The sequence below is a fragment of the Psammomys obesus genome, unplaced genomic scaffold (assembly GCF_907164565.1).
Source record: "Psammomys obesus unplaced genomic scaffold, mPsaObe1.curated_primary_1811, whole genome shotgun sequence".
NCBI lineage: Eukaryota > Metazoa > Chordata > Mammalia > Rodentia > Muridae > Psammomys > Psammomys obesus.
Genome location: NW_026588752.1, coordinates 4,705,679 through 4,728,550, shown reverse-complemented (window position 1 = coordinate 4,728,550; position 22,872 = coordinate 4,705,679). Strand labels below are relative to the sequence as shown.

Below are 22,872 nucleotides of genomic sequence, written 5' to 3'. Positions count from 1 at the left end.
ACCAGGCTGGCCTTGAACTCACAGAGATCTCCCTGCCTTTGCCTAGGATTAAAGGCATGCCTCACCATGCCCAGCTTAATGTAATAAAATTTAAATTAGGCACCATGAACTGAGGATCTGGCTCAGCGGCAGAGTACCTGCCCAGAACGCCTGAGGCCCTGTGAGGGGGTGGGAACATAGTAACAATAAAACTAATAATTAACTAGAACAATTATAAGTGGTCATGCAGTATCTTTAACCCTGACTCTGGGGAGACAGAAGCAGGTGGATCTCTGTGAACTCAAGACCAGCCTATTCTACATAGCAAGTTCCAGGCCAGCCAGGCCAAAACTATACAGTACAGTGAGACTCTTGTTTCAAAAACAAAAGTTATTTAAAATTTATGAATTGTTTGTTTCTGGGATTTTCCTTTTAATCTTTGTGGACTGGCTGATCATATTAACCGAAAACAAAGCCATGAATTAAACAAAAAACAACAACAAAAAAAACCCTCCTCATTTACATGTATGAAAAAGAAATAATAAAAGCGCAGTCTCTTGCCCTCCGGAAGCAGATGGTCTGATGATTGCCCCCTTCCGACAAGTGCGGCTGACCCCCCCGTGGAGCCGACCTTTCTAACTATCCTCTGTACTCCAAGCAGAGTGTAGGTTGTAGGGGGGGTCAGTCACATTTTTTTACAGTGCAAGTCATCTCTCCAAATAGAAGGTCAGCTCTTCGGGCAGAAATGCAGTCCATTCCTGCCGGCAGCATGTGGCTCTGCCAGGACCTTGAAGGTCTGAGAAGGATCTGCGAGAGCTAGAAACCCCACTTCTGCCTCAGCGTCCCCTCCTGGGGGTAAAATACCCCCACTCCTTGCACGCACACAAGTTCCCAGAGAATTCAGTCGTTTTGCTGCGTTTTTACACTTCTTCCCGATCACATCCTGACCAGAGCCCACCCCAATCTCCTTAACTAAAGGAGGTTCCCTATTCTTCGGTTCTCTGTTCCCAAAGGCTGGCGTATAGCCCACACCCACACAGTACCCAGCATACTCCAAACTGAGGGAAGAAACAAGAAGTCAAAGAGGCTGTGCAAACACGAACCCAGGACAGCATGGATGAAGGAAAGCTCTTTTCTGTGCCCTAAAGCCCTTACAGGGCCCTGGCATCCTCGCGGTGCTGAGCAGTGTCCCACAGGCACCTCTGGCCTCACTGACGGCTCCCCTGCTTCCCGCGCCCACACTGCATCATCTCAGGGGAGGCAGATGTCCAGGGCGGCCATCACTGGCATCAGTGTCCCCTTGGTGTCCTCAGACTCTGTCCATGGGCATGGGTATCCCGGGGCAGCTGAAAGCATACCTCACCAAAACGAGCCAAGGAAGAACCGGTAAGATGGAGTCAAGAACCTACTACGAGGCAAGTGGCCTTGGAGGTGCGAATGGCTGAGCTCTCAGCCCTTTAATTCTGATTAAATGCTGGCTAAACTCTGCTTATTAACTAATTGTATACAGGTCATAAATGAAATGTAATACACTGTTACTTGCACTTTCTGGTGTAATTCTGACAATTGAATTCTGATTCTCCATGAAAGTTTTCTATCTCGCAACTAAGCAGCTCAGGAATGGCTGCTCTGGGAAGGAGAGTGACTATATTAGTTGACAAGTGACAGACATGTCCCTCGAAGTGGAAAGGACCTGGAACCTTGATTGTAAGTAAAACCACCTTCAGGAGTGGAAAAGAAAGAGGCTGAAACCAGATGGGCTAAGACTCCTTGCCAACCACGATGGTGCGCGCCTTTAATCCCAGCAATCAGAAGGCAGAGGCAGGAGGATCTTTTAATTGGGGGCCAACCTGGTCTACAAGACCAAGTTCCAGGACAGCCAGGGATACACAGAGAATCCTGTCATGAGGTGGAGGTGGGGAACTCCTCAATCCTACAGAAACACAGCACTCAGGTCACAGTAGACAGGAAAGGGACCAGTCTCCAAAAACTCAGCTGAATCTGACGGTCCCGTTTGCCCCCGGAATTATGTTTGTCATAATTCTCCTGCTGAGCACGCCAGGTGGGGATGGGCCCAAGGGACTGAGGCCTCTGGAGCACCGAACAAATCCAGTTTGACAGGCCTGCAGCTATTCTCTCTGTGGCTCTTCCTTCTTACTCAGCACCAGGCGGAAGAAGGTCCGCGCCACAGCTCAGCCCCTTTGCACTCCGAACTCAGGGATGACCTGTTTTCTCTGTATTGGAAGTAAGGGGGCTCCACAGGCCTTGCTCACCAATGGGAAATCTCACCTTAGAAACTCATTCCTTGACGGCACAGTGGCACACACCTGTAATCCCAGCACTCAGGAAACAAGCAGGCGGATCTCTGTGAGTTCAAGGCCAACCTGGTCTACAAAGTGAGTCCAGGACAGCCATGGCTACACAGAGAAACCCAGTCTTGACCTCCCTTCCCTTCTCGCCAAAAAAGAAAGAAATGCATTCCTTGAGCTAAGAATGACAGTCCTAGCTGTTGAGCCCTGGTCTTGCACTGATGTGAGCATACGGTAGGTAGTAGAAGAAAAGGACAGAGCCAGGGCCGGCAGGAGGTAGAGAAATGGGTGGACAAAGGATTACAGGGGCCCTGCAGGGTGGATGCATTCTAAAGACAGGCAGCTTCAGCTGTAATGCCTTTCTGAGAAGGCAGGTGAGGGCTGGGGATTCTGAGGAGCCAGTGCTCCCAAGGCAGAAAGGAAGGACATTACCCATCCACATGATCCTCTTGTTCCTCCACTTTCTCCATGAGGATAGAGGCCTCCAGCCAGGATGAAAACAATGGGGAGACCCGGGCTCAGATGCCTGTCTTCATTCCACAACAGTAGCAAGGTTATCATCCAGTGACGCAGGCCATGCACCTCCCCTGTCAGTGCCCGCGTTAAAAATGAATCCAGGTGGGCACAGTGCCTTACCCACAGCAGACGCAGCAGGCATTTGTTAAGTACACATCCTGGGTGATGGAGTCAGAGGCAAGTCTGTTTTCCACCCAAGTCGCTCTGACTGAAGGTGGCAGGCCCCCAACCTTCACAAAGACTCACTCTGATGAAAATGCTGGTTATGGCTTCACCTTCAGCCTCCTCTTCCAGGTACCTCACGGTTCTTCCTCAACAGTGGAGACTGGCTTGGCTTCAACTCAAGCTCAGAGTAACAAGTTTCCCTAACTACACGGAGCTCTTAGAAGGTTTGTCTGGCTCTCCATTCTGTGGCCTTCCATAACATGTGGGTCTCAACCCTTTTGGCAAAACTCTACCTCCAAAAATATTTACATTATGATTCATAACAGTAGCAAAATTACAGTTATGAAGTAACAACAAAACAATTTTATGGTTGGGGTTACCACATAGAGAACTCTATCAAAGGGTCGCAGCATTAAGAAGGTTGCGAACCACTGTTCTAGAGAAATCCCCAACGTAAGCCAGGATCCTACAGGCATACTTCCTAGTTCAGTCCCTTGGATAACATGGGCCACTGAGGCCAATTCTAACATGGTATCCATCCAAGGTCTCGTCAGTGCTTCTCATCAGCACCACAGTACCCTCAGGCCTTTCGTGTCCTTGAGTATTCTGATACATGGACATCCCATTTACTATCTCATTCTTGTCTTTTCTTTTTTCCCAAGTTGGGGTCTCATCTGGTCCAGCCTGTCTCTGACTCCCTCTGTAGCCTAGAGTGACCCTGAACTCCTGATTCTCTTGCCTTCACCCACCAAGTCCTTTGCAGTGCCAGGGACTGAACCAGGGCCTTATGCATGCTGTGCGATCACTCCACTAACTGAGGCACAACCCCAGTCCTTCCCTATGCTCTTCAGCCTTCTTTCCACAGGATCCTTCCCTACTGGCTCAGAAACATGCTCAGTGTTCAAGTTTCTCTACGTCTGCAATACTTCTGGCCCCGAATTCTGTTACTAGCCTTTATCCACCCTACTTAATCTCTAACTCCCCACATCTAAATATGTTGCCTCTATGTGATCACTAAATACTCTTAAATCCCTCATAATCTGCCAGTGACCTCTGGGTTGTCAAAATCAACACCTCACTGTCCCCCGCATCTCTGTTACATTTAATCCCCTTGAATGCCCCTTCCTCTGGGAGACATCCTTTCCCTTGGCCACCTGGCTACTCTCTCTCCCTCCTGGTATTTCTTTCCATCTTTCTGAACTCGTTTATTTATTATCTTCTTCCTCTTCCTAATCTTCAATTCCAGTGTTCTTCAAAGGTTAGTTCTTGGTCTTATTTTCTCCCTCTGCAATGGCTCCCTCTTTCCAAGCCTTGCTGCTCTTTGTATAGATGAGTTGTATCTCTGCATTCCTAGGCCTGGTTTTCATCTAGTTCTAGGCTCTAATCCCATCTTTCCTCTGTTTTTGTTCCTTTGTTTTAAAACAGACACCCTCTATATAGCCCAAAATGACCCTGAACTCATGATCCTCTTACTTCTGTTTCCCAAGTGCTGGGATTATGAGTATGTGTCAACATGCCTAGTTTAATCTCATTTTTCTAACCACTTTTAATCCCCATCCAGATGTCCCATAGTCTATGGCACTCAAAATGACCCAAACTGAACTTTGTGTATGGATAACACGGTCTCACTCCTGGCTGGCCTGGAACTCACTGGGAAGACCAAGCTGTTCTCAGACTCACAGAGATCCACCTACCACTGTCTCCTGAGTGCTAGAATTAAAGTCCTATAACATCACATTAAAGCCAAACTCAACATTTAGGATGTGTTCCCTCTTACGGCATAATGTCTTTTTCTGTCAGTGCCTCCAGTGACCTAAAAGGAGCCTGTCAGGGCTTCCTGCACCCTGCTCAGGTTGAGAGTCTGGTTTTCGGACCTTAACTCTCTCAGGGTTGCCTCTTCCTCCTACTCACAAGTCTGCTGGGCTCTATACTCTCTGACTTACATTCTTGGCATGGCTGACTAATCTGTTTCCCCCAGTCCTGCTCCTTCCTACCAGCATTATCAAATACATCTTCTCAGAGTCCCCATGGCCACCCACTGTCCACAGAATGAAGCCTCCTCCTCAGCCACTTCTCAAGGCCATTCACACTTCACTCATTAAGGTGGGCTCATTCTGCTCTCCTTACACACATTCCTGCTACCTTCGCATATCGGGATCCTCCTTTCCTCAAGGTCCAGCTTCGTCTTCCTTAATCTAAAAATACTCCTCAGAGCCAGCAAATGGCTCTGGGGATGAGGGTGCTTGCTGCCAAGCTTGATGACACTAATTAGATGGCCAAGACTCCCAAAAGTTATCCTCTGACTTCTACGTACATGCCGTGGCCCGTGCATGTCTCTCCCCAGTCAACAAATTTCACAAAAAAAGACATTCCTTGCTCTACTCAGCTCAAAAACCCTGCTTGAGCTTCTCACTTTCTCAAATCTCCATTATGACAGTATCTTATCAGACCAGTACACCTGAAGGGAGGAAGCTGTCTTTTTCCTTCCTTTTAGGCCAAAGGTATGCCAAAATTCTGAATTCCTCCAGCATCATACTTAAGAAGCAGCAGGCACAATAAATACAGGATGACTTTATAAAATAATGAAATATTGCAAGCTGTGTGAATGAATGGCTTCAAATCCTTGAGCAACATTATGTGACAGGCTTACATTTGGGTTAAGACTAAAGAATGTGCCCATCCCCACAGCAACAGACCCTGTCCTGTAAAGCACACTCTCCCAGCCATCACCTTCATTCCAGCCAGCACCCACATTCCTCTCTCAGGCCAAGCCAGCAGCAGAAGCAGCCATCTTGTCTTCCTTTTGTGTCCACAGGAATTGGGTGCCTCTCAGCCTACTCTCTCAAGCAGACACCAAAAGGCCAGCTGGTTGCCATTGGCCTTCTTTCCACCTCCCTTGGGGGATAAAAGGGCAAAAGCACAGGGCAAGGAGGAAAGAGACCTGAATTCTGGTTCTGACCTACCATGAACTAGCTGTTTGTCCTTCACTGTAACACTCATACATGGGACAAAAACAGAACATGGTTCCCAAGCGTCTAGGAAAGGTGTCACTATTTATTTCTTTTTGTTGTTGTTGTTGTGGTTTTGGTTTTGATTTTTTGAAAGAGGGTTTCTTTGTATAGTCTTGACTGCCTTAGTACTCACTCTGTAGATCTGCCCACCTCTGCCTCCTGAGTGCTGGGATTAAAGGCCTGTGCCACCACTGCCTGGCAGTGGCTAGGTGTCTCTACTTCAAAGGGATGAATCCATAAGCATATCCTGGCATAGCACTTCACAAGCTCCATACAAAAACTGGAAGACAAGATGGGCTTGTCTAGCTTTTACAAGCTAGTATCCGGGACATTACCTTGGGAACTAAAAAGGCTTTTTAGGTCAGCTCTCCCCCCAGAAACCCTGAATTCACTGCCAACAGAACACAGTAACAGCCGAACTGCCTGTGGAAGAGACAGAAAGTTTCCTTCTGGATAGACCAGCTTTACAGTAAAGAGGAAGCAACCTGTGTCTTCAGGGAGTGACATGGCCTCATTACCCTAGGCCTGTAGATTGGCACTCCCAGCATACACCAACCACTTTCCACTGGGATCACAGAGTGGGGTCAAAGAAGAGTCACATCTGCAAACTATGGCTGGGATGGTATGGAAGAGATAAATGAACACAAAAACCCAGATCCCTGATCAAGGAACAAGAAGCAAAATCGTTATGAATCAGCCTTTAGCAACACACACCAATGGCTTCATCCCGAACAATTGCTTTCTTAGCATCACCAGCTTACCCAAACCTCCAGGGAGTCAAAGGATCTAAAGCAACATTCTCAGAAACTTCCTGGTAGCCTTATCCCCTAGCCCTTTCCACATTTGCCCATATGGTTTGAAGGAAGGCAGGGGAGGGACACAATCCCCCAGTGGCGTGCTAACAGCGCTGGCACATGTAGCTTCTGTCACTGACTAGAAAAGTCCCTTTCCTTCTCTGGGTTTTCCTTTTCTTCACTGTCCGATGAAAGCGCTGATTAAATCATTTTAGGGTTTGTTTGTTTGTTTGTTTGTTTGTTTTTGTTTTTCGAGACAAGGTTTCTCTGTGTAGTCCTGGAACTCGCTCTGTAGACCAACCAGGCTGGCCTCAAACTCACAGAGATCCACCTGCCTCTTACTCAGTGCTGGGATTAAAGGCATGCACAACCACCACCTGGCTATTTCTAGAGTTCTTGATGAAAGCTAGCTCCCTTCTAGGTCCTTAGCCCATGGAGAAAAGTCAGGTTATTATAAAGAACAAGGGGCAGCAGGACAAGGGTGGAGACCAGAGGTGTCCAGTGATGAGAGCCCATGGCTGCTCCTGGTGTAGGTACTTGTGAGTAATGCCTAGAGAAACAGGGGTGCCAGGCCTCCTAATGAGAAAAAGAGGCAAAAGGAGCTTCAGAATACCACTCAGTCTAGAGGAAACATGGAAGCAATGCAGGGAAGATAAGACAGGTTGTGTTCCAGGGTTCCTATCCTTAGAAGGGGGTAGAGCTAGTGAAGGCATTTGCTTCTTCCCGCCCAGGGCAGAGTGAAATGGGAAGTAACGACAGGGGGAAGAGTGGGGAGAGGAGTTCAGTTCAAAGACAAGACCTGTAACCAGGATGGCAAATTCTGGGGGGGGAATCAACTGCTAGGAAAGACTGTTACTATAAGGGTTTAGGGAAACCATCTGGTGTCTTGTAACCTCCCACTGAGTTCAAGCAGCAGCCACCACAGGGTACACTACTAACAACCAGCCAGAATAGTAGTAACTGAGTTAGAACACGCAGGCAGGGGAATTTATACACTGATAAGACAGGCAGGGTCAGGCGCACACTGCTGGGTGCAGAAGGAAACAGCCTGGAGAAACTGTCACTCATAACTCATGCCTCTTTTCCCCATAGCAAGAGCGCTGAGCAGAGCTTCTAGAACACTCTGGATATCCAGTTCCCTCTTTACAAAGAAAACTAAACAAGAGATCCCCCTAAAAGGACAGAAATTCCTGGGGTTCTGCTGTGTGGAAGTTTCAAGGGGGCAGCTGGGGCTGGCCCCAGCAGAGGAGGGGCTGGGAAGAGGAGAGAGTGGCAGTGGCTTCAGGGTCCAATTACAGGACTGTTTCCATACTTAGCCACCTGACAGCCGCTTGGAATACTCACCACTCCAGCCGCCACAGCCCCACAGAGACCAAATTAACTCAAGGGCAGACAAGGGCAGGGCCCAGCAGCAAGCTCAGTGGCCCAGAGCCCCCCAACCTTACATCTCGCATCCCCCAAAGATTCTCCTCATAATGCCTGTTCTCTCACTAGGACTGCACCTCCATAGCTCCAGTCTCATGAGAGTGAACCTTAAAAAAGATTTAAGATGAAGACCCACAAATCTCATGAAGACTAAGTGCTTGTGAAAGAGACAAACCAGGGTGTTCTAGATCCCTAGGGGCAATCTTAGAGCACCTCCCCAAAGAATCCCCAAGGGGAAGCCAGCCTTAGGAGTTTTAAGAACAGGAGAGGTGGCAAAATGATTGGTGTCCCCTCTGCAGCCTATAAATAACCCCCATGCTGCAACCCAAGCCACCGCCTCTGCCATACAAAGTGCTGAGATGTCAAAGGAAAGCCATGTTGTGCAGAGCCGAGCCCCCTCCTTGATGGAAGGAGCCCCCCGTGGAGGCTCTCCTCTATTCGTCTCTGCATTCTGCCCAATTGTCTCCAACACAATCAACAGTTCTCAACTTTGTGTTCAATTCTACACCATCCTGACTCCAATTCCGGCCCTGTTCATAAAATGACTCCCAGCCTCGTCTATGGTGTCCCACTCTGTCCATGAACATGCCAAATTAAGTCACTAGCTGGAGCAGAGGCCTCTGTCCTATGTCCCACTAAGAGGGTAGCTCAGACACCCTCCATTTCCAAGACTGTTATTTTTATCCACCTCAGAAGTTCCTCTGGGCTTGACTTTGGGGGTCCTGTCACCAGCATGCTCCAGCCAGACTCCATTCTCTGAACCTGGCCTACACCTCTGAACCATCTGCTCCTGTTTCTTCTTAGAAATAACCACCACTTCTCTCTAGCACTTCATCTTGTGTCTCAGGCCCCTGTGAAAAGGGGAGCAAGAAGCGAAGTTCTGCCATCAGCCCAGCCCCCTACTCCAGCAAAATCTGGGGAACATTAAAGGCACAGTGGGAGCTGCTTGTGCAGGGGGCGTGCGTACCTGCTTGTCCTGAAAGCAGCAGCGAGGCCAAGAAGCAGCCGAGCAGGAGCAGCGCCTTCATGGTGACTGCCAAGAGAGCCCAGCTGCTCCTCGCCTCTATTTATATGGTGGGTGCAGGCGGCCACAGCAGGCAGTGGAGGGCGGGGGAGAAGGGTCACCCAGTCACTAGGGCAACTGGGCAAACATGATGGGGAAGAAGCCCAGACCCCTGAGGACTACTGCAGGTGTTGTCCTAGCCTCCCAGCACCAGAAGCAGAGCACAGTAGTGGTCTCTCCCAACACGCCCAGGATGGTTTGGTCTAGGGTAGGGGCTAGGGGGATAAAGATGGCCCCTGGGCTGAGTCCAGCAGTTAGGAACTTAAGTCTTCCTAGAATATTCACTAACTTGACCTAAAGTCTCAGACAGGTCAAGGACCTGGAAATGCTTCCTCCAAATGAAGGACTTATTAGCCAAATCAAAAGCAATCCTACTTGATAGTCACTGATCTGCGATCTAGCAAACAGGAAAACCCACGACATCTGACCTTTGAGGTCGATGACTACAAGCTTATCCTTCCAGGGCCTCTGTTCAGAGAATGCTGAGCAGAGGGAAAAAGGGGACTTAGAGAAGCGCCTGGGTGACGTGATGTCATTGGAGGTGGAGAGACAGATCCATTTCCAGTGGGCAGGGGCTCCAGAATGTTCAGTCACCTCTGCAAAGTGCTATTTAATGCAGTCTTTCTCTGGGCTCCTGGTAGCCCTGAAAGCCAGCTATAGGACGCTGAGACAACAGATGCTGGCTGGTATGGCTAGGGGGGCAGTGCTACAAGGAAGGGAGGAGGCAGCAACTGGCCATGGAGCAAATGAACTAAAAGTAAAATGGGTATCTGTTCTGTGCTAGGAACTTTACATTTCTCAAAGTTTGTTTTTACGGCACTGGAAGCTGAACGTAGGGCTTAGACCATGCCAGAATACTCTACCACAGAACCATATCCCTAGCCCTTGAGCTTTACATTTTTAATGCAGCTTTATTGATATACAGTCAACACAAAATATACCATATGTAGTTTCTTGTTTCTCTGTGTAGCCCGGGCTGTCCTGGAACTTGCTTTGTAGACCAGGCTGGCCTTAACTCAGGAATCTTCCAGGCTCTGCCGCCTGAGTGCTGGGATCAAAGGTGTGTGCCATCATGCCTAGCATACCACACCACACACAGTTTGTACCTATGTAAAGGGTACAAACTCATAAAATTTGACCTATGTCTGCAATGTCATATACACCAGCACAATTAAGATAATGAGCAGATTCTTCCCTTCACAGTCATGCAGCCTTTAATCTCCTTGCTGTCAGTACACACTAGTTTGCATTTTACAACATGGCTGTAAATGCAATCAACGTTCTTTATCTGCTTCTTTCACTTAGCACAATTTTGAGATTTACTGACATTGTATCAATAGCTCGTTCTTTTTTATCTCCCATTTTATGAACAAGCCACAATTGGTTATCCACTCACCTGCTGATGAACATGTGGGTTGTTTCTAAGATTAAACCATTAAAAGTAAAGATGTTATGAATATTTGTATGCTTACCAATGTACAGATAGACGCTGTCGTTTCTCTTGGGTAAATGCCTAGGAGTGAAGTAGTTGGGGCATGTGATCTCTGTTTAAACTTTCCCCAAGGTGACTGTACTATGTTATATGTTTCCAAAAGTGCACTTGAGTTTCAATCCTTCCCCAGCCTAACACTTGATATGGTTGGTATATGTGGTCCTAGGAATGAAACTCAAGGCCTTCCACACGCTAGGCAAGAACGCCATCACTGAGCCATGCCTTGGCCCCTTACCTTTAGTCATTCGTTAGCTGTACAGGTTTAACTCACAGCAGGATTTACTTCTTAAACAACTTTCCTGTGTTTGTGTAAGCATGCACACAGGCAGTGGTGCACACAGAGGTCGGAAGACAGTTTTCTCTTTCCACCACCTGGATCCTGGGACTTGCACTCAGGTCAACAGTGGCAAGTGCCTTTTCCCCCGCTGGGCGATCTCCCTGTAGTTTTAATTTGCATCTCCCTAATAACTAATAATATCATTTTCACTTACCTACTATGTCTTTGATATATTCTTATGAAATGCCTGTTCAAATATTTTGTCCGCTTATTATAAGATGTTTTCCCCAGTTTTGCCCTTTTGCTGGATACAAAGCCTTTCTCAGATAATATGACTTGCAAATATTCTTTCCTAGACTGTAGCTTGTCATTTCATTCACTTAAACACCTTTCAAGGAACAGAAGTTCTTGATTTTTATCAAGTGCCATTTGTCAAGTGTTCTTTTATGAATTTGATTTTTTTTTTTTAAAATAAATGATGTCTTGGGCTGGAGAGATGGCTCAGAGGTAAAGAGCACTGGCTGTTCTTCCAAAGGTCCCAAGCTCAAGTCCCAGCAAGCACAAGGTGGCTCACAACCATCTATATTGAGATGTGGTGCCCTCTTCTGGCGTGCAGGCGCACATGCAGGCAGAATGCTGTATAAATAATAAATCTTTTTTTTTAAATGATATCTTACCTAAAAACTGCCTCAAAGTCACAGCTTTTCCTTGATATTTTCTGTATCTAAGAGGACCTTAGATGTAGCTCTGTCTGTACTACAACCCTACATAGATCATGCCAGCCTTGAACTCACGGAGAGCTACCTGCTTCCGTGAATTCAGGGATGCAGGGATTTACTTATACTCTGTGTATGACTGTCCGTCCACATGCATGTAAGTGAACTGCATGGGTGCGTGGTCTCCCTGGAAGTTAGAAAAGGGTACCAACTCCCTGGCAACTGGAGCTATAGATAGTTGTGAACCACTATGTAGGTGCTGGAGACCAAGGCTAGGTCCTCTTCAAAAGCAAGTTCTCCAGCGTCCAGACACATGCACAGATGAAGAGACCAAGAGGGCAATTTAGTTTTTACATATGGGTTTTCATTTGTTCTATCACCATTTACCAGAAAAGTTAGTTTTGTTGTTGTTTTGTTTTGCTTTGTTTTTCAAGACAGGGCTTCTCCATGTAGAAATTCTGCCTCCCAAGTGCTGGGATGAAAGGCCTGTGCCACCACCACCTGCCTGCATTTGCTTTTTAAAGTTATCCCAGTTTTTAAAGTGTTCCAGTTTTAAAGTTGAGGAAAATGCTGATAATCTTTACCTGTCACCACTTTAAAATTTGCTTGTTTTTCGATTCATTTATTATTATGTATATGAATGTTTTGCTGGCATAGATTTCTGTGCACCATGTGTATGCCTTGTGTCACAGAAAGTAGAAGAGGCTTTCAGATCCCCTGAAATGGAGTTAGAGATGGTTGTGAGCCAATATGTGAATGCTGGGAACTGAACCCAGGTCCTATACAAGAATAGTCTTAACCACTAAGCCATCTCTCCAGTTCATTTGTTGTTTTTTGAGACAGTGTCTCACTACATAATCCTAGCTAACCTGGGACTCCCAGTGTAGACTAAACTGGCCTATAATCTAGACATTCACCTGCCTTTGCCTCCCTAGTGCTGAGATTAAGGGATTAAGGGTTATGCCATGGTTTGTCTGTGGAAGTCAGATGACAATTTATGGGAGGTGGTTCTCTTTACCCATCAAGTAGGTCTCAGGGATCAAAAATCAAGGTGTCAGGCATCTTTTTATTATTTATTTATTTATTTATTTATTTTTATGTATATGAGTGTTCTGTCTGCATGTACACCTGCATGCCAGAGGAGGGATGATCACATTACAGATGGTTGTGAGCCACCATGTAGTTACTGGGACTTGAACTCAGGACCTCCGAAAGAGCAGACAGAAAGTCAGAACATGGTGGTGCACATCTTTAATCCCAGCACTTGGGAAGCAGAGGCAGGCAGATCTCTGTGAGTTCAAGGCCAGCCTGGTCTACAAGGCGAGTTCCAGGACAGCCAGGGCTGTTACACAGAGAAATCCTGTCTCAAAAAACAAAAGAAGAAGGAGTAGGAGGAGAAAAGAAAAAAGCAAAGAGACAGACTTTGATGAAAAGAAATCACCTTTAATGTCAATATGCCTTGTTCAAGTCATATGGCCTAAGAAAGAATTATGACTTACAACTAGCTTTAGACTCAAAACCCTGACATCCTCTCTTGCCAGAATATTTCATCTGCAAATTGTAAGCTAACAATTCTTTAACTAATGTCGGTGCATGTGCATGTATGCCATATGTGGGTTACCAAGAGACCAGAAGGCACTGGGTCCCCCAGAGCTGGAGGGTTAGGAAGTTGTGAACCAAAACTCAGGGTGGGTGCTAGAAGGCAACTTGGGGCCTCTGGAGTACAGCACGCACCCCTAACCACTAAACCATCTCTGAAGCCTTCATGCTCTCTTTCTAAAGCATCTGCTGCCCTGCTAATCTACCACACCGTGAGGAGTCTCACAGTGATTGTGCACATGGCTGAGGAGTTGTTGCAGGACAGGAGGGAACACTTGGTCACAGGAGTGCCTTCTCTGGGCTGAGTGTCTCCCAGGTAGTGAGAAGTGGACCCATCCTTACCAGCTCATACACATTCAAGGGTCAGGAAGCCAAGTAGCTGGCTCAGTAGTATACAACCAAGACAGTGCTGTGTGAATTTGACCCCAACTGTCTTACTAATCCACCTGCAACTCCTTCTGTCAGAGTGGACATCATCAGAGAAGGAAGATTACAACGTCTTGGAAATACAAGAAAGACCCAAGTGTCCACACAGGTCCCGAGAACTGAAACCTAAGTGAGAAGAGCAAGTTACAGTTAGCACAGCACTTCTGAGATGCGCAAGTTTAGTGTGTGTGTGACAGACACCTGCACATCATATTCACAGCAGCACAGTGCACAACAGCCAAAGGCTGGAAACAATCCACGAGTTTCTCGGCAAATAAACAGAGAAGCAAAATGCAGGTCTTCCACACCATGAAATGTTACTTAGCCACAGAAAGAAATGGGGCTATAACACAAGCTTCGACATCTGTCAACCTTGAAGTAAATGTTACACTGAGTAAAAGAAGGATAATGTATTGTTTTGCTAGGGCTACTATAAAAGATCACAGATCGCAGAAATTTATTGTCTCATAATTCTGGCTGGCAAGCTTCGCCTGAGCTATCAGCAGGATTGGTTTCTTCTGAGACTTTCATCCTTGGCTTGCAAGCTGCACCTTCCCCTGTGTCCTCACATGGTCTTCCCTGTGTGTGTCTGTGTCTAATCTCTTCTTATGAGGATGCCAGTTAGATTGGATTAAGGCCCACTCCGATGACCTCATTTTACCTTAACTACTTCTTTATCAGCCCTATCTTCAAATATAGTCACATGCTAAGGTGCTAGGGGTTGAGACTCAACATGTGATATGAGGGTGTGAGGCAAAGGGCAACCCCTAGCAGACTCTGTATGATTCCATTTATATGAGGGTACCTTCAATAATCATGTAGACTAGAACTAAGCAGTGACACAGAAGGCGATGTAGTCAAGACGACAGTGTAGCTCAGTGTTAAGCACTTGTCCAGCATTTGTGAAGCCAAGAATTCAATCATTAATGAAAACTATGCACTCGTGCACCGTGAACACACTGGCTCAGAAGTGTGTATTATTTAATATGAGTGAGCCAGATGTGATGGCACATAGCTGTAATCCTCTCACAGGGGGTTACCAGGCAGGAGGAAAAGGAGAGCAAGGTCATCCTTAGCTACATACTGAGGTTAGGCCAGCCTGAGCTCAAAGAGCACGGTTCAAATCAAGCAAGGCAGATAAGATGGACCAGTGGGTAGAAGTACTTGCTGCCAAGCCTGATGAACTGAGGAGCCCCAAAACCCACTTGGTAGTTAAGAGAGAACTAGGTGCTCTAAGTTGTTCTCTGACTGCCACATACCCCAATACACAAACAAAGTAGAAATTTTTGTAAAAACAATAAAAAATAATCTTTAAAAAATCAAAACAGTAAATGGATATTATATATTCTTATACAAGTTTTGTTTTGTTGGGTTTTGTTTGTTTGTTTTTTGAGACAGGGTTTCTGTATAGCCTTGGCTGTCCTGGACTCACTTTGTAGACCAGGCTGGCCTCATAGAGATCCACCTGCCTCTGCCGCCCAGGGTGCTGGGATTACAGGCATGTGCCACCATGCCTGGCTGCTTCCACAACTTTTTAAAGAGGAAAAGGGGTACTCTGTGTGGAAAACAAGAGATTAAAAGGGCAGACTCAACAGAAAATAAACTCTAAAATCACATATTCTCAAATAGACCTTATGTAGCTGTAAGAAATCTGCCTGATACCATGTCACATCATCTACCACTGCCACCACGAAACTCAGAACCTCAAGGCCTCTGCTCAGCCTTGAGGAATCCTGGGACATGGTAGTTTCAGCCCCATTTTTACAAGCTGCCAGTCCTCATGTACACCTGCTCCTGACAGTCTTGGGCTGACATTCCAGAGATGAAAAGGGAAGAAGTGTGTTTAAGAACATGAGAGTCAGTGAGATGCCGCCTCGCCTGACAACTTAAGAACCACAGGTGGAGGGAGAGAATCAACTCCTGCAACCTTTCCTCTGACCTCCACATGAGCCACAAAGCATTCACACGCCCACACATAGATACACATCGACACAAGATAAAAAATGTGAAAAGCAACAAGAACAAGGGTTTGAGCCACTCAAGTCCCACTTCCAGAACCCTGGAACAAGGATCGGCAGCCTCTCCCATAAAGGGCCAGAGTTTCCCTCTGGCTTAAGTTTCACAAGAGTAACCATAGATAACAAAACCAAACGGATGTGCACTCAAAAGAACTTCTCTGTGAGAACAATCTGTGAGCTAGTTTGGGCTGTGCTTTGTTGAAATCATTTATAAAGGAAGTACTTTATGGCTTCCATGTCGAACATCCCCCTATTTTTTTATTAGGATCATGTATGGAGTCTAGGAATCCTACACAAACTTCAATGAGTGATGAGGAATTCATCCAGTAAGTGATGGCCTTGAACAAAGGCTGTTTCAACAACAGGTCAAGCCATAGCAGCATGGGCTTCTGGGAAGCTGAGGACTAGGGGAAAAAGAACCACTTCCAACATACTATCTCAGTTGCTTGAACAAGGGCCTCCCTGTCCTCTATCCCCTTTTTTTCCCTCTTCACTTTCATACAGCCGCTCCTCCTAAAGTGGTCCCAGCACAGAACTGCCACTTGTCTAGTGGTGAAAACACCTGGAACAGGGATTGGAGATGCACACGGGATAGTAGGGAGGGTGGGTGGCCCCTCAGGACCTGTCTCTTTGGTTGTTAGCAACCTTAAGAGAATTGCTGTAAGACATTTGAGATCTCACGTAGCCCAGGCTGGCCTCAAACTCATACACACTTGAAGCTAGCCTTAAACCGGAGTCTACTGCCTGTACCTCCCAAGTGCTGGTGTAATGAACATGTGCCACATCAAGCTTCCTTGCTATTTTTTGGCAACTGAAGCAGCCTCGGCATGTTGCCTCGGCTGATCTTTCAATTATTATTCCCTCGCTTAGCTCCCAAGTGCTGAGATTACACATGAACACACTGGCTTTAACTTTAACCCATACACTCACTAAAATCATAGGTCATGACCAGGCAGTGGGTAGTGCAAGCTTTTAATCCCGGCACCTGAAAGGCAGAGGCACGAGGAGCTCTGAGTTCAAGGCTAGTCTTGTCTACAAAACAAGTTCCAGGACAGCCAGGGCTACACAGAGAAATCCTGTCTCAAAAAACAAAACAAACAAAAAAGAACACAGGTCATGCTGGGTAGTGGTGACACAAGCACTCACAAGGCTGAGGCAGGAGGATCTCTGAGGCCAGCCTGATCAAAAAGAGAGAGAAAGAGAGAGAGAGAGAGAGAGAGAGAGAGAGAAACAAGAAAAAAGAACAGGGGTCACGAATGCAGCAACCTGAATTAACACCTAGTGTGAAGAGCACTGAATGGCAGAAGCAGGGTAAGGGGACAATGTGAAGGGCCACAGAGCCCAGCAAGCTGAGTGCTAGAACATTATGGTCCTGGCACACAGCGTCTGTAGGTTGGTCTATCTTGGGTAGCTGATTTGGTAGATTGTCAGGCTCAAACATTCCTCAAGGATCCAGGAAATTGTCAGACCTTAACTTAGGCAGCATTTGAGTTTGCATCTGTTGCACATTCCATGGGGGCAAGGTGGGGGGGGTTGAGACAGGGTCTCAAGTATCCCAGGCTAGTCTCAAGCTATGCTGTCGTGGATGACACTTTAACCCCTGGTCCTCCTGTCTCCAACGGAGATTAAAAGTGTGAGCCACCATGCCCAGCCTTGGCATCTTTGAGTATTTTATTTATTATTATAGAGGTGTACGAGATGCCATGGCACGAGGGTAAAAGACAGTGAACTATGCTGAGTTAGTTCTCTCCTTTCACTGTGAGTCCTGAGGATTGGACTTAGGTCACCACACTTAATGTAACACTTTTACCCACTAAGCTATCTCATTCAAATTTGGGTATTTTTTTAAGTGTCTCTCACTGGCTGGGAATGGTGGAGTACACCTATAATCCTCGTACTCATGAGGCAAAGGCAGGTGGATCTCTGTAAGTTCAAGACCAGCCTGAAAGTAAGCTCCAGAATAGGCAGGAAGACAGAGACAAAGTCACAGAGGCAAGGGTGGGGTAGGGAGCCTTATACTGTATCACAGACCAGCCTAAAACTTACTGTGTAGTCCAAGTTGCCTCAAACTCCTAACAATACTCCTGCCTCCATCTTCTGTGTACTGAGATTACAAGTGTGAGCTACAACATCTGACTAATAGCACATATTAAAAGGGTTATCCTGTTTGTCTTAGTAACCTTAGGTCATCAGTCTTAGAAGAATCCAAATTCTCACCCAATATGGGAACTCCTTCCACACAATCTGACACATTCATCCAGTTTATTTGAATACACACTGTGATAAGATGTCTAATCTTAGAGAAAAATGGCTCCACTGTTGAATACAGTACAGACTTATGATCAGCAATGCTGCAACTCTCTTTCCCACCTGCTGCCTCAGTATCTTACAGAAAAAGCACAGAGCCATTCCCTGGATGGCAAGGAATCCACCCCACATGTCCAGCCTTGGTGGCATTTTCTTTTCTTGCAGAGAGTAGTTTGTCAACTCTCTGTGCATCCACAATTTCCAGAGTATTATCTTCCCACAGGGCAGAGGCTAATGGGAGAAATATGTTGAGGACAACCTCTGTTCTTTGAAGAAGAGCACACGCAATCTTCATCTTGAGAATGTGCACCGAGATAGGCTGCACCCTGGAGTTAGCCTTGATCTGGGCCACCTAATTCAGGAAACGCTGCAGCTGTTAGTCCTGGTTCCTTTTTCAATACCAGGGGTGTGATGGAAGGAGAGCCCATTTGAGCAGTTCATTCCTTTGCACAGTTGTCAAATGTAATGCCAGTTTTGCCTGAGTCCCACCCTCTTCTCTCAGTCAGCACATGTTCTTGTCCATCAACAGAAAAAACCTGCAATTCAGCAGGGCAACAAACAGAAGGAATAAGGCAGAGTGGGATCCACCCTACCTCCCCCCCCCAGGATTAAAGGACAGGACAGGCAAGCAGAACTCCACGTGAAAAAGACAAATGCCACACATTCAACAGCAAGGATGAAAGCAGAGACAGATGGGTCAGGGGGGACAGTAGGATGAGCTCTGGTGGGGACAGGGTGGAGCCAGGACCAACATCTGACGCTAAGGGCAGCATGGCCAGATGGCTGACTCCAAGAGGCTGCTTGAAGATTTCCATGGGCTCTACAGACTGGCCTGGGGCCAGTTAGTCACTGCTAAAGAGACCAAGGTCATAGGAAGAACCCCCTCTACCACTAGATGATTCTTCAAACATGTTATGGAGCTGACACATTACTCCATTATTCTGCCCAAACCACAGCACAAGGGGCACATATTTATAATGTGTCAAACTTTACCAGAAAATATACATAAAAACAGCTGCCGATAATTCATAAAATATAGCAAGAATTACCAAGCAGCAGAAGAGAAGCAGGAAAAACACACACACACAAAATGGAAGTCCAGGAGGCAAAAAAAAAGACTGTGTATTTAAGACCTAACATGTGCATAACTTAACCACAGGCCCAATTCAGTGTCCTTAAAATAAGAACAAACCACATGCTTAGGAGAAATAAAATTATTCCTGCTACTGAGACTCAACAAGAATTTCCTTGAGAATAATCATAAAGGCAGCAAGGCATAATGTAATGGTCCTTGACAACATTCTTAGAGCAGAAAGAAAACACTCCCACAAAGCTTATTCCTAAAAAAAGACTCAAAATAAGGCCAATGAGAAAACCAAGAACAACCAGCCCTGATCTCAAAGAAACCACCAAAGAGATCATCAACCACACAGGACAAATATGAGCTGTCACTTACTTGTGGCTAAGCTGGAAAATCGACACAATCCATTGAAGGGGCAGGGTTTATAAAAATGAAGCTACAATAGCTATCAATTAGAAACAATCTAAGATGTCTGTCTCTAGGTAAATGGATAAATAAATTATGGAGTATCCATACAAAGAATTAGTGCAATAAAAATAAACAAACAGCCAGTCATGGTGGCATGCACCTTTAATCCCAGCACTCAGGGAGGCAGAGGCAGGTGAGTTCAAGGCCAGCCTTATCTACGGGTAAGGCTACACAGAGAAACCCTGCCTGGAAAAAACAAGAAAACAAACAAACAAACGAAAAAACTGGTGCTGACAGGCAGGTAGGGGGCCAATCAGATGCTTGTTGTTTGGTGGGACCTTTGAGGCCACACCTGTCCTCAGTCAAAACAGGCTAAGAAACAGCAGGATGGGCCACAGCCGGCCTGTGGTTATAGCTGCAACCATGCCCACTGTAGAGGCGTCTGGAGGGAAGTCTAAGAAGGTGAACCTGTCAGAGCTATGTAAGAACAAGAAGTGTGTGCTGTTTGGAGTTGCGGGGACATTTACCCCTCACTGTTCTAAGGCCTACTTTTCTTGGTTTGTGAAGCAAGCCTAGGCTCTGAGGGCCAACTTTTAATGTAGGTAGTGGCATATCTGAGTATTAAATATGTCTTTGTGACTAAAAAGTGTCATCAAACCTTCAAAACAGAATGCAAAACCCCTGCCTGATACCACTAGGGCCTTTGGGGAGACAGATTTATTGCTAAAGGATTCTTTGGTTTCACTTTTTGGGAATCACTGGCTCAAGAGGTTTTCTGTAGTGACAGAGTATAGCAAAAAGCTGGATGACACATAGGCCAAACCTGTAGTCTGGCCCAAACATCTTCTTGGAACTCAGAGGCCATGGTCAGATGAAAATCCTTCCTGCTTCCTTTGCTCATCCCTGCAACAAGAAACCCAGGAAAGCTACTTACATGGAATCTTGACCATATTTCTGCAATAAACTGTCTGGTTCATGGAAAAGAAATTAACAAAGTACTGATACATATGCAGAAGGTTAAGAGAACACATGTGTTCTCTTACAACACGTAGGTAGACAGAGGAGGATCGGGAATCACAGGTTATCCTTAGTAACACAGAAAATCCAAGGCCGGCCTAAAATACCTGACCCTGACTCAAAAAAATTAAATAAGCAGGGTAGCGGTGTCACAGGCCATTATTCCTAGCACCTGGGAGGCAGAGGCAGGTGGATCTCTGAGTTCAAGCCCAGCCTGACCTAAAGAGAAGTTCCAAAACAGCCAAGGGCTGTCTCGAAATACCAAAAATTAAAAATACAAAATAGGGCACTGCAGAAATGACTGAGCAGGTAAAATGGCTCTGTTCTTCCAGAGGACCAGAGTTTGGTTCCCATGTTAGGTGGCACACAGCAGCCTATAACTGCAACTCACGGGGACCTGACTCCCTTTTCTGTCCTCTTCAGGTACTACACATATGTACACACACACACACACACACAGATTTTTAAATTTTTTAATTAAATAAACTAGGGCTAGTAAGACATCTCAGTGGGTAAAAAGTGCCTGCTGGCAAGCCTGATGACCATCTGTAGAAGGACAGAACTGACTCCAAGAAAGTTGTCCTCTGACCTGCACAATCAATAAATGTAAATTTTTGTAAAAAAATTCAGTCAGCTTAGTTTTATTGACTGGATTTAATTAAAATAAAGTAACATCAGCCAAGCAGTGGTGGCACACATCTTTATCCCAGCACTCAGGAGGCGGGGGCAGGCAGATCTGAGTTTGAGGCACCTGTTCTACAGAGTGAGTTCCAGGACAGCCAGGGCTACACAGAGAGACCTTTGTCTCAAAAAAAAAAAAAAAAAAAAGTAAATAACTAAATTAACATCTTATTTCATTTTATTTCTTGGCACAGGGTCTCATGCTGGCCTGAAACTTAAACTTACGATGTGGTAAGAATAACCTTTTAACTCTGACTCCACTAAATATTGAGACTATAGGTGTGCTCACACGTAATAAACAAACACCAAAGGTAAAACAGGAACTGGAGAGATGGTTCAGGAGTTAGGAGCAGAGGACTAGGGTTCAGTTCTCAGCACCCGAAGAAGGTTCTCCGCCCTGACCTTCCGTTCCAAGGGATCCGACTCGCTCGTCTCTACTTACTCGTCATACTGACACGTACGCAAAGCCATGCGCATAAAATAAACCTTTAAAGGTATCTATAACAAAACCTAAAGGTAAAGGTAAGAACGGATGATAGCTGACTGGGTAGGGCTCGCCCAGCACTCCAGCTCGGGACAAAGCCCCCGGCGCCGAGACCTCCACTACACACCGGTGACGGGCTTCCAGACGAACTAAGCGTAGTATGAGAACGAGCGTCACCTATTCCTCGGCCGTTTTACAGCACCTTCGGGGACATGTCAAAGTCACCCGTGACGGGAAGCCCAGGTCTGACAGACCAGAACCGGGTGTCTGCTCGCTCGGCGGCCCGCGAGCGGGGCCAGAGGAGCCCGTGGCGGGAACGCCCGGACGCGCCAAGCGTGCGCGCTGGAGGGCGCGGCTAAACCCGGAAGGGGCAGGAACGCGCCAAGGCCTCCACCGCCAGGCGCCCGCGCTTCGCCTGAGACGGAGCGTTTTCCTTGGCTCCGCCCCCAAGCTCCGCCTCTAGCCTATGAGAGTCGAGCGGGGACCGGAAAGAGGCAGGCTCGGTTCCGCCAGGAACAGGCATCCTAGGCCCAGAGCGCCCTCTGTTGGTGCCACCGGAAGTTGCCTGGAGCTAGTCCTGCCGACCCCCTCTTATACCTGAATCAGACGGGGATGCTACCTGAAGACACCAGGCTCAAAGGGCTGCGTACTGTAAGACTCATTAAGTAACATTTTGCAAAAAGAAAACAGAAATATACCAGAGAAACAACAGAGACTGGGGGAACACCGAGGAGGTACTAATTCTTATTCTGATGACGGCTACACAATAAAACCAAAAAAAAACCTTCACACAATCAAATGTGAGTTTCAGTGAATACAACCATATTGTTCTGAGCATGGGGGTTGGGAATTGGCTTGTTTCGTGTTTTGTTTTTTTCTTTTGTGTCAGGGCTCACTGTGTAGCCCTGCCCAGCCTTGAAATCACTATATAGAGACTCTGCGGGCCTCAAACCCAGTGATCCATCGACCTGCCTCCTGAGTGCTGGGTTTATTTTGTTTTCAAGTACGCCATAGGTGAGTTATGTGGCCGTCAGGGGTCAGTTCTCTCCTTTCGCAGTGTGAGCCCTGGGATCAAACCTGGGTAGGCTTGGAGCAGGTACCGTC

At 46.6% G+C, this 22,872-nt stretch overlaps 1 protein-coding gene and 1 long non-coding RNA gene across 2 annotated transcripts in view; both read right to left on the bottom strand.

Moving 5' to 3' along the window:
* The window catches only part of Srl (sarcalumenin), a 41,392-nt gene extending 32,165 nt beyond the window's left edge, over window positions 1-9,227 (bottom strand). The window contains exon 1 of the mRNA XM_055604375.1: window positions 9,167-9,227. Within this exon, the coding sequence (XP_055460350.1) occupies window positions 9,167-9,227 (61 nt within the window). The remainder of the gene's footprint in view (window positions 1-9,166) is intronic.
* Window positions 9,228-18,088: 8,861 nt separating this feature from the next.
* Window positions 18,089-21,966, bottom strand: LOC129674692 (uncharacterized). Its single transcript, XR_008719822.1, has 3 exons — window positions 21,896-21,966; window positions 20,410-20,489; window positions 18,089-18,633 (listed from the first exon to the last, which is right to left on the bottom strand). It is a non-coding gene; the product is annotated as an uncharacterized LOC129674692 (long non-coding RNA).
* Window positions 21,967-22,872: the final 906 nt, after the last annotated feature.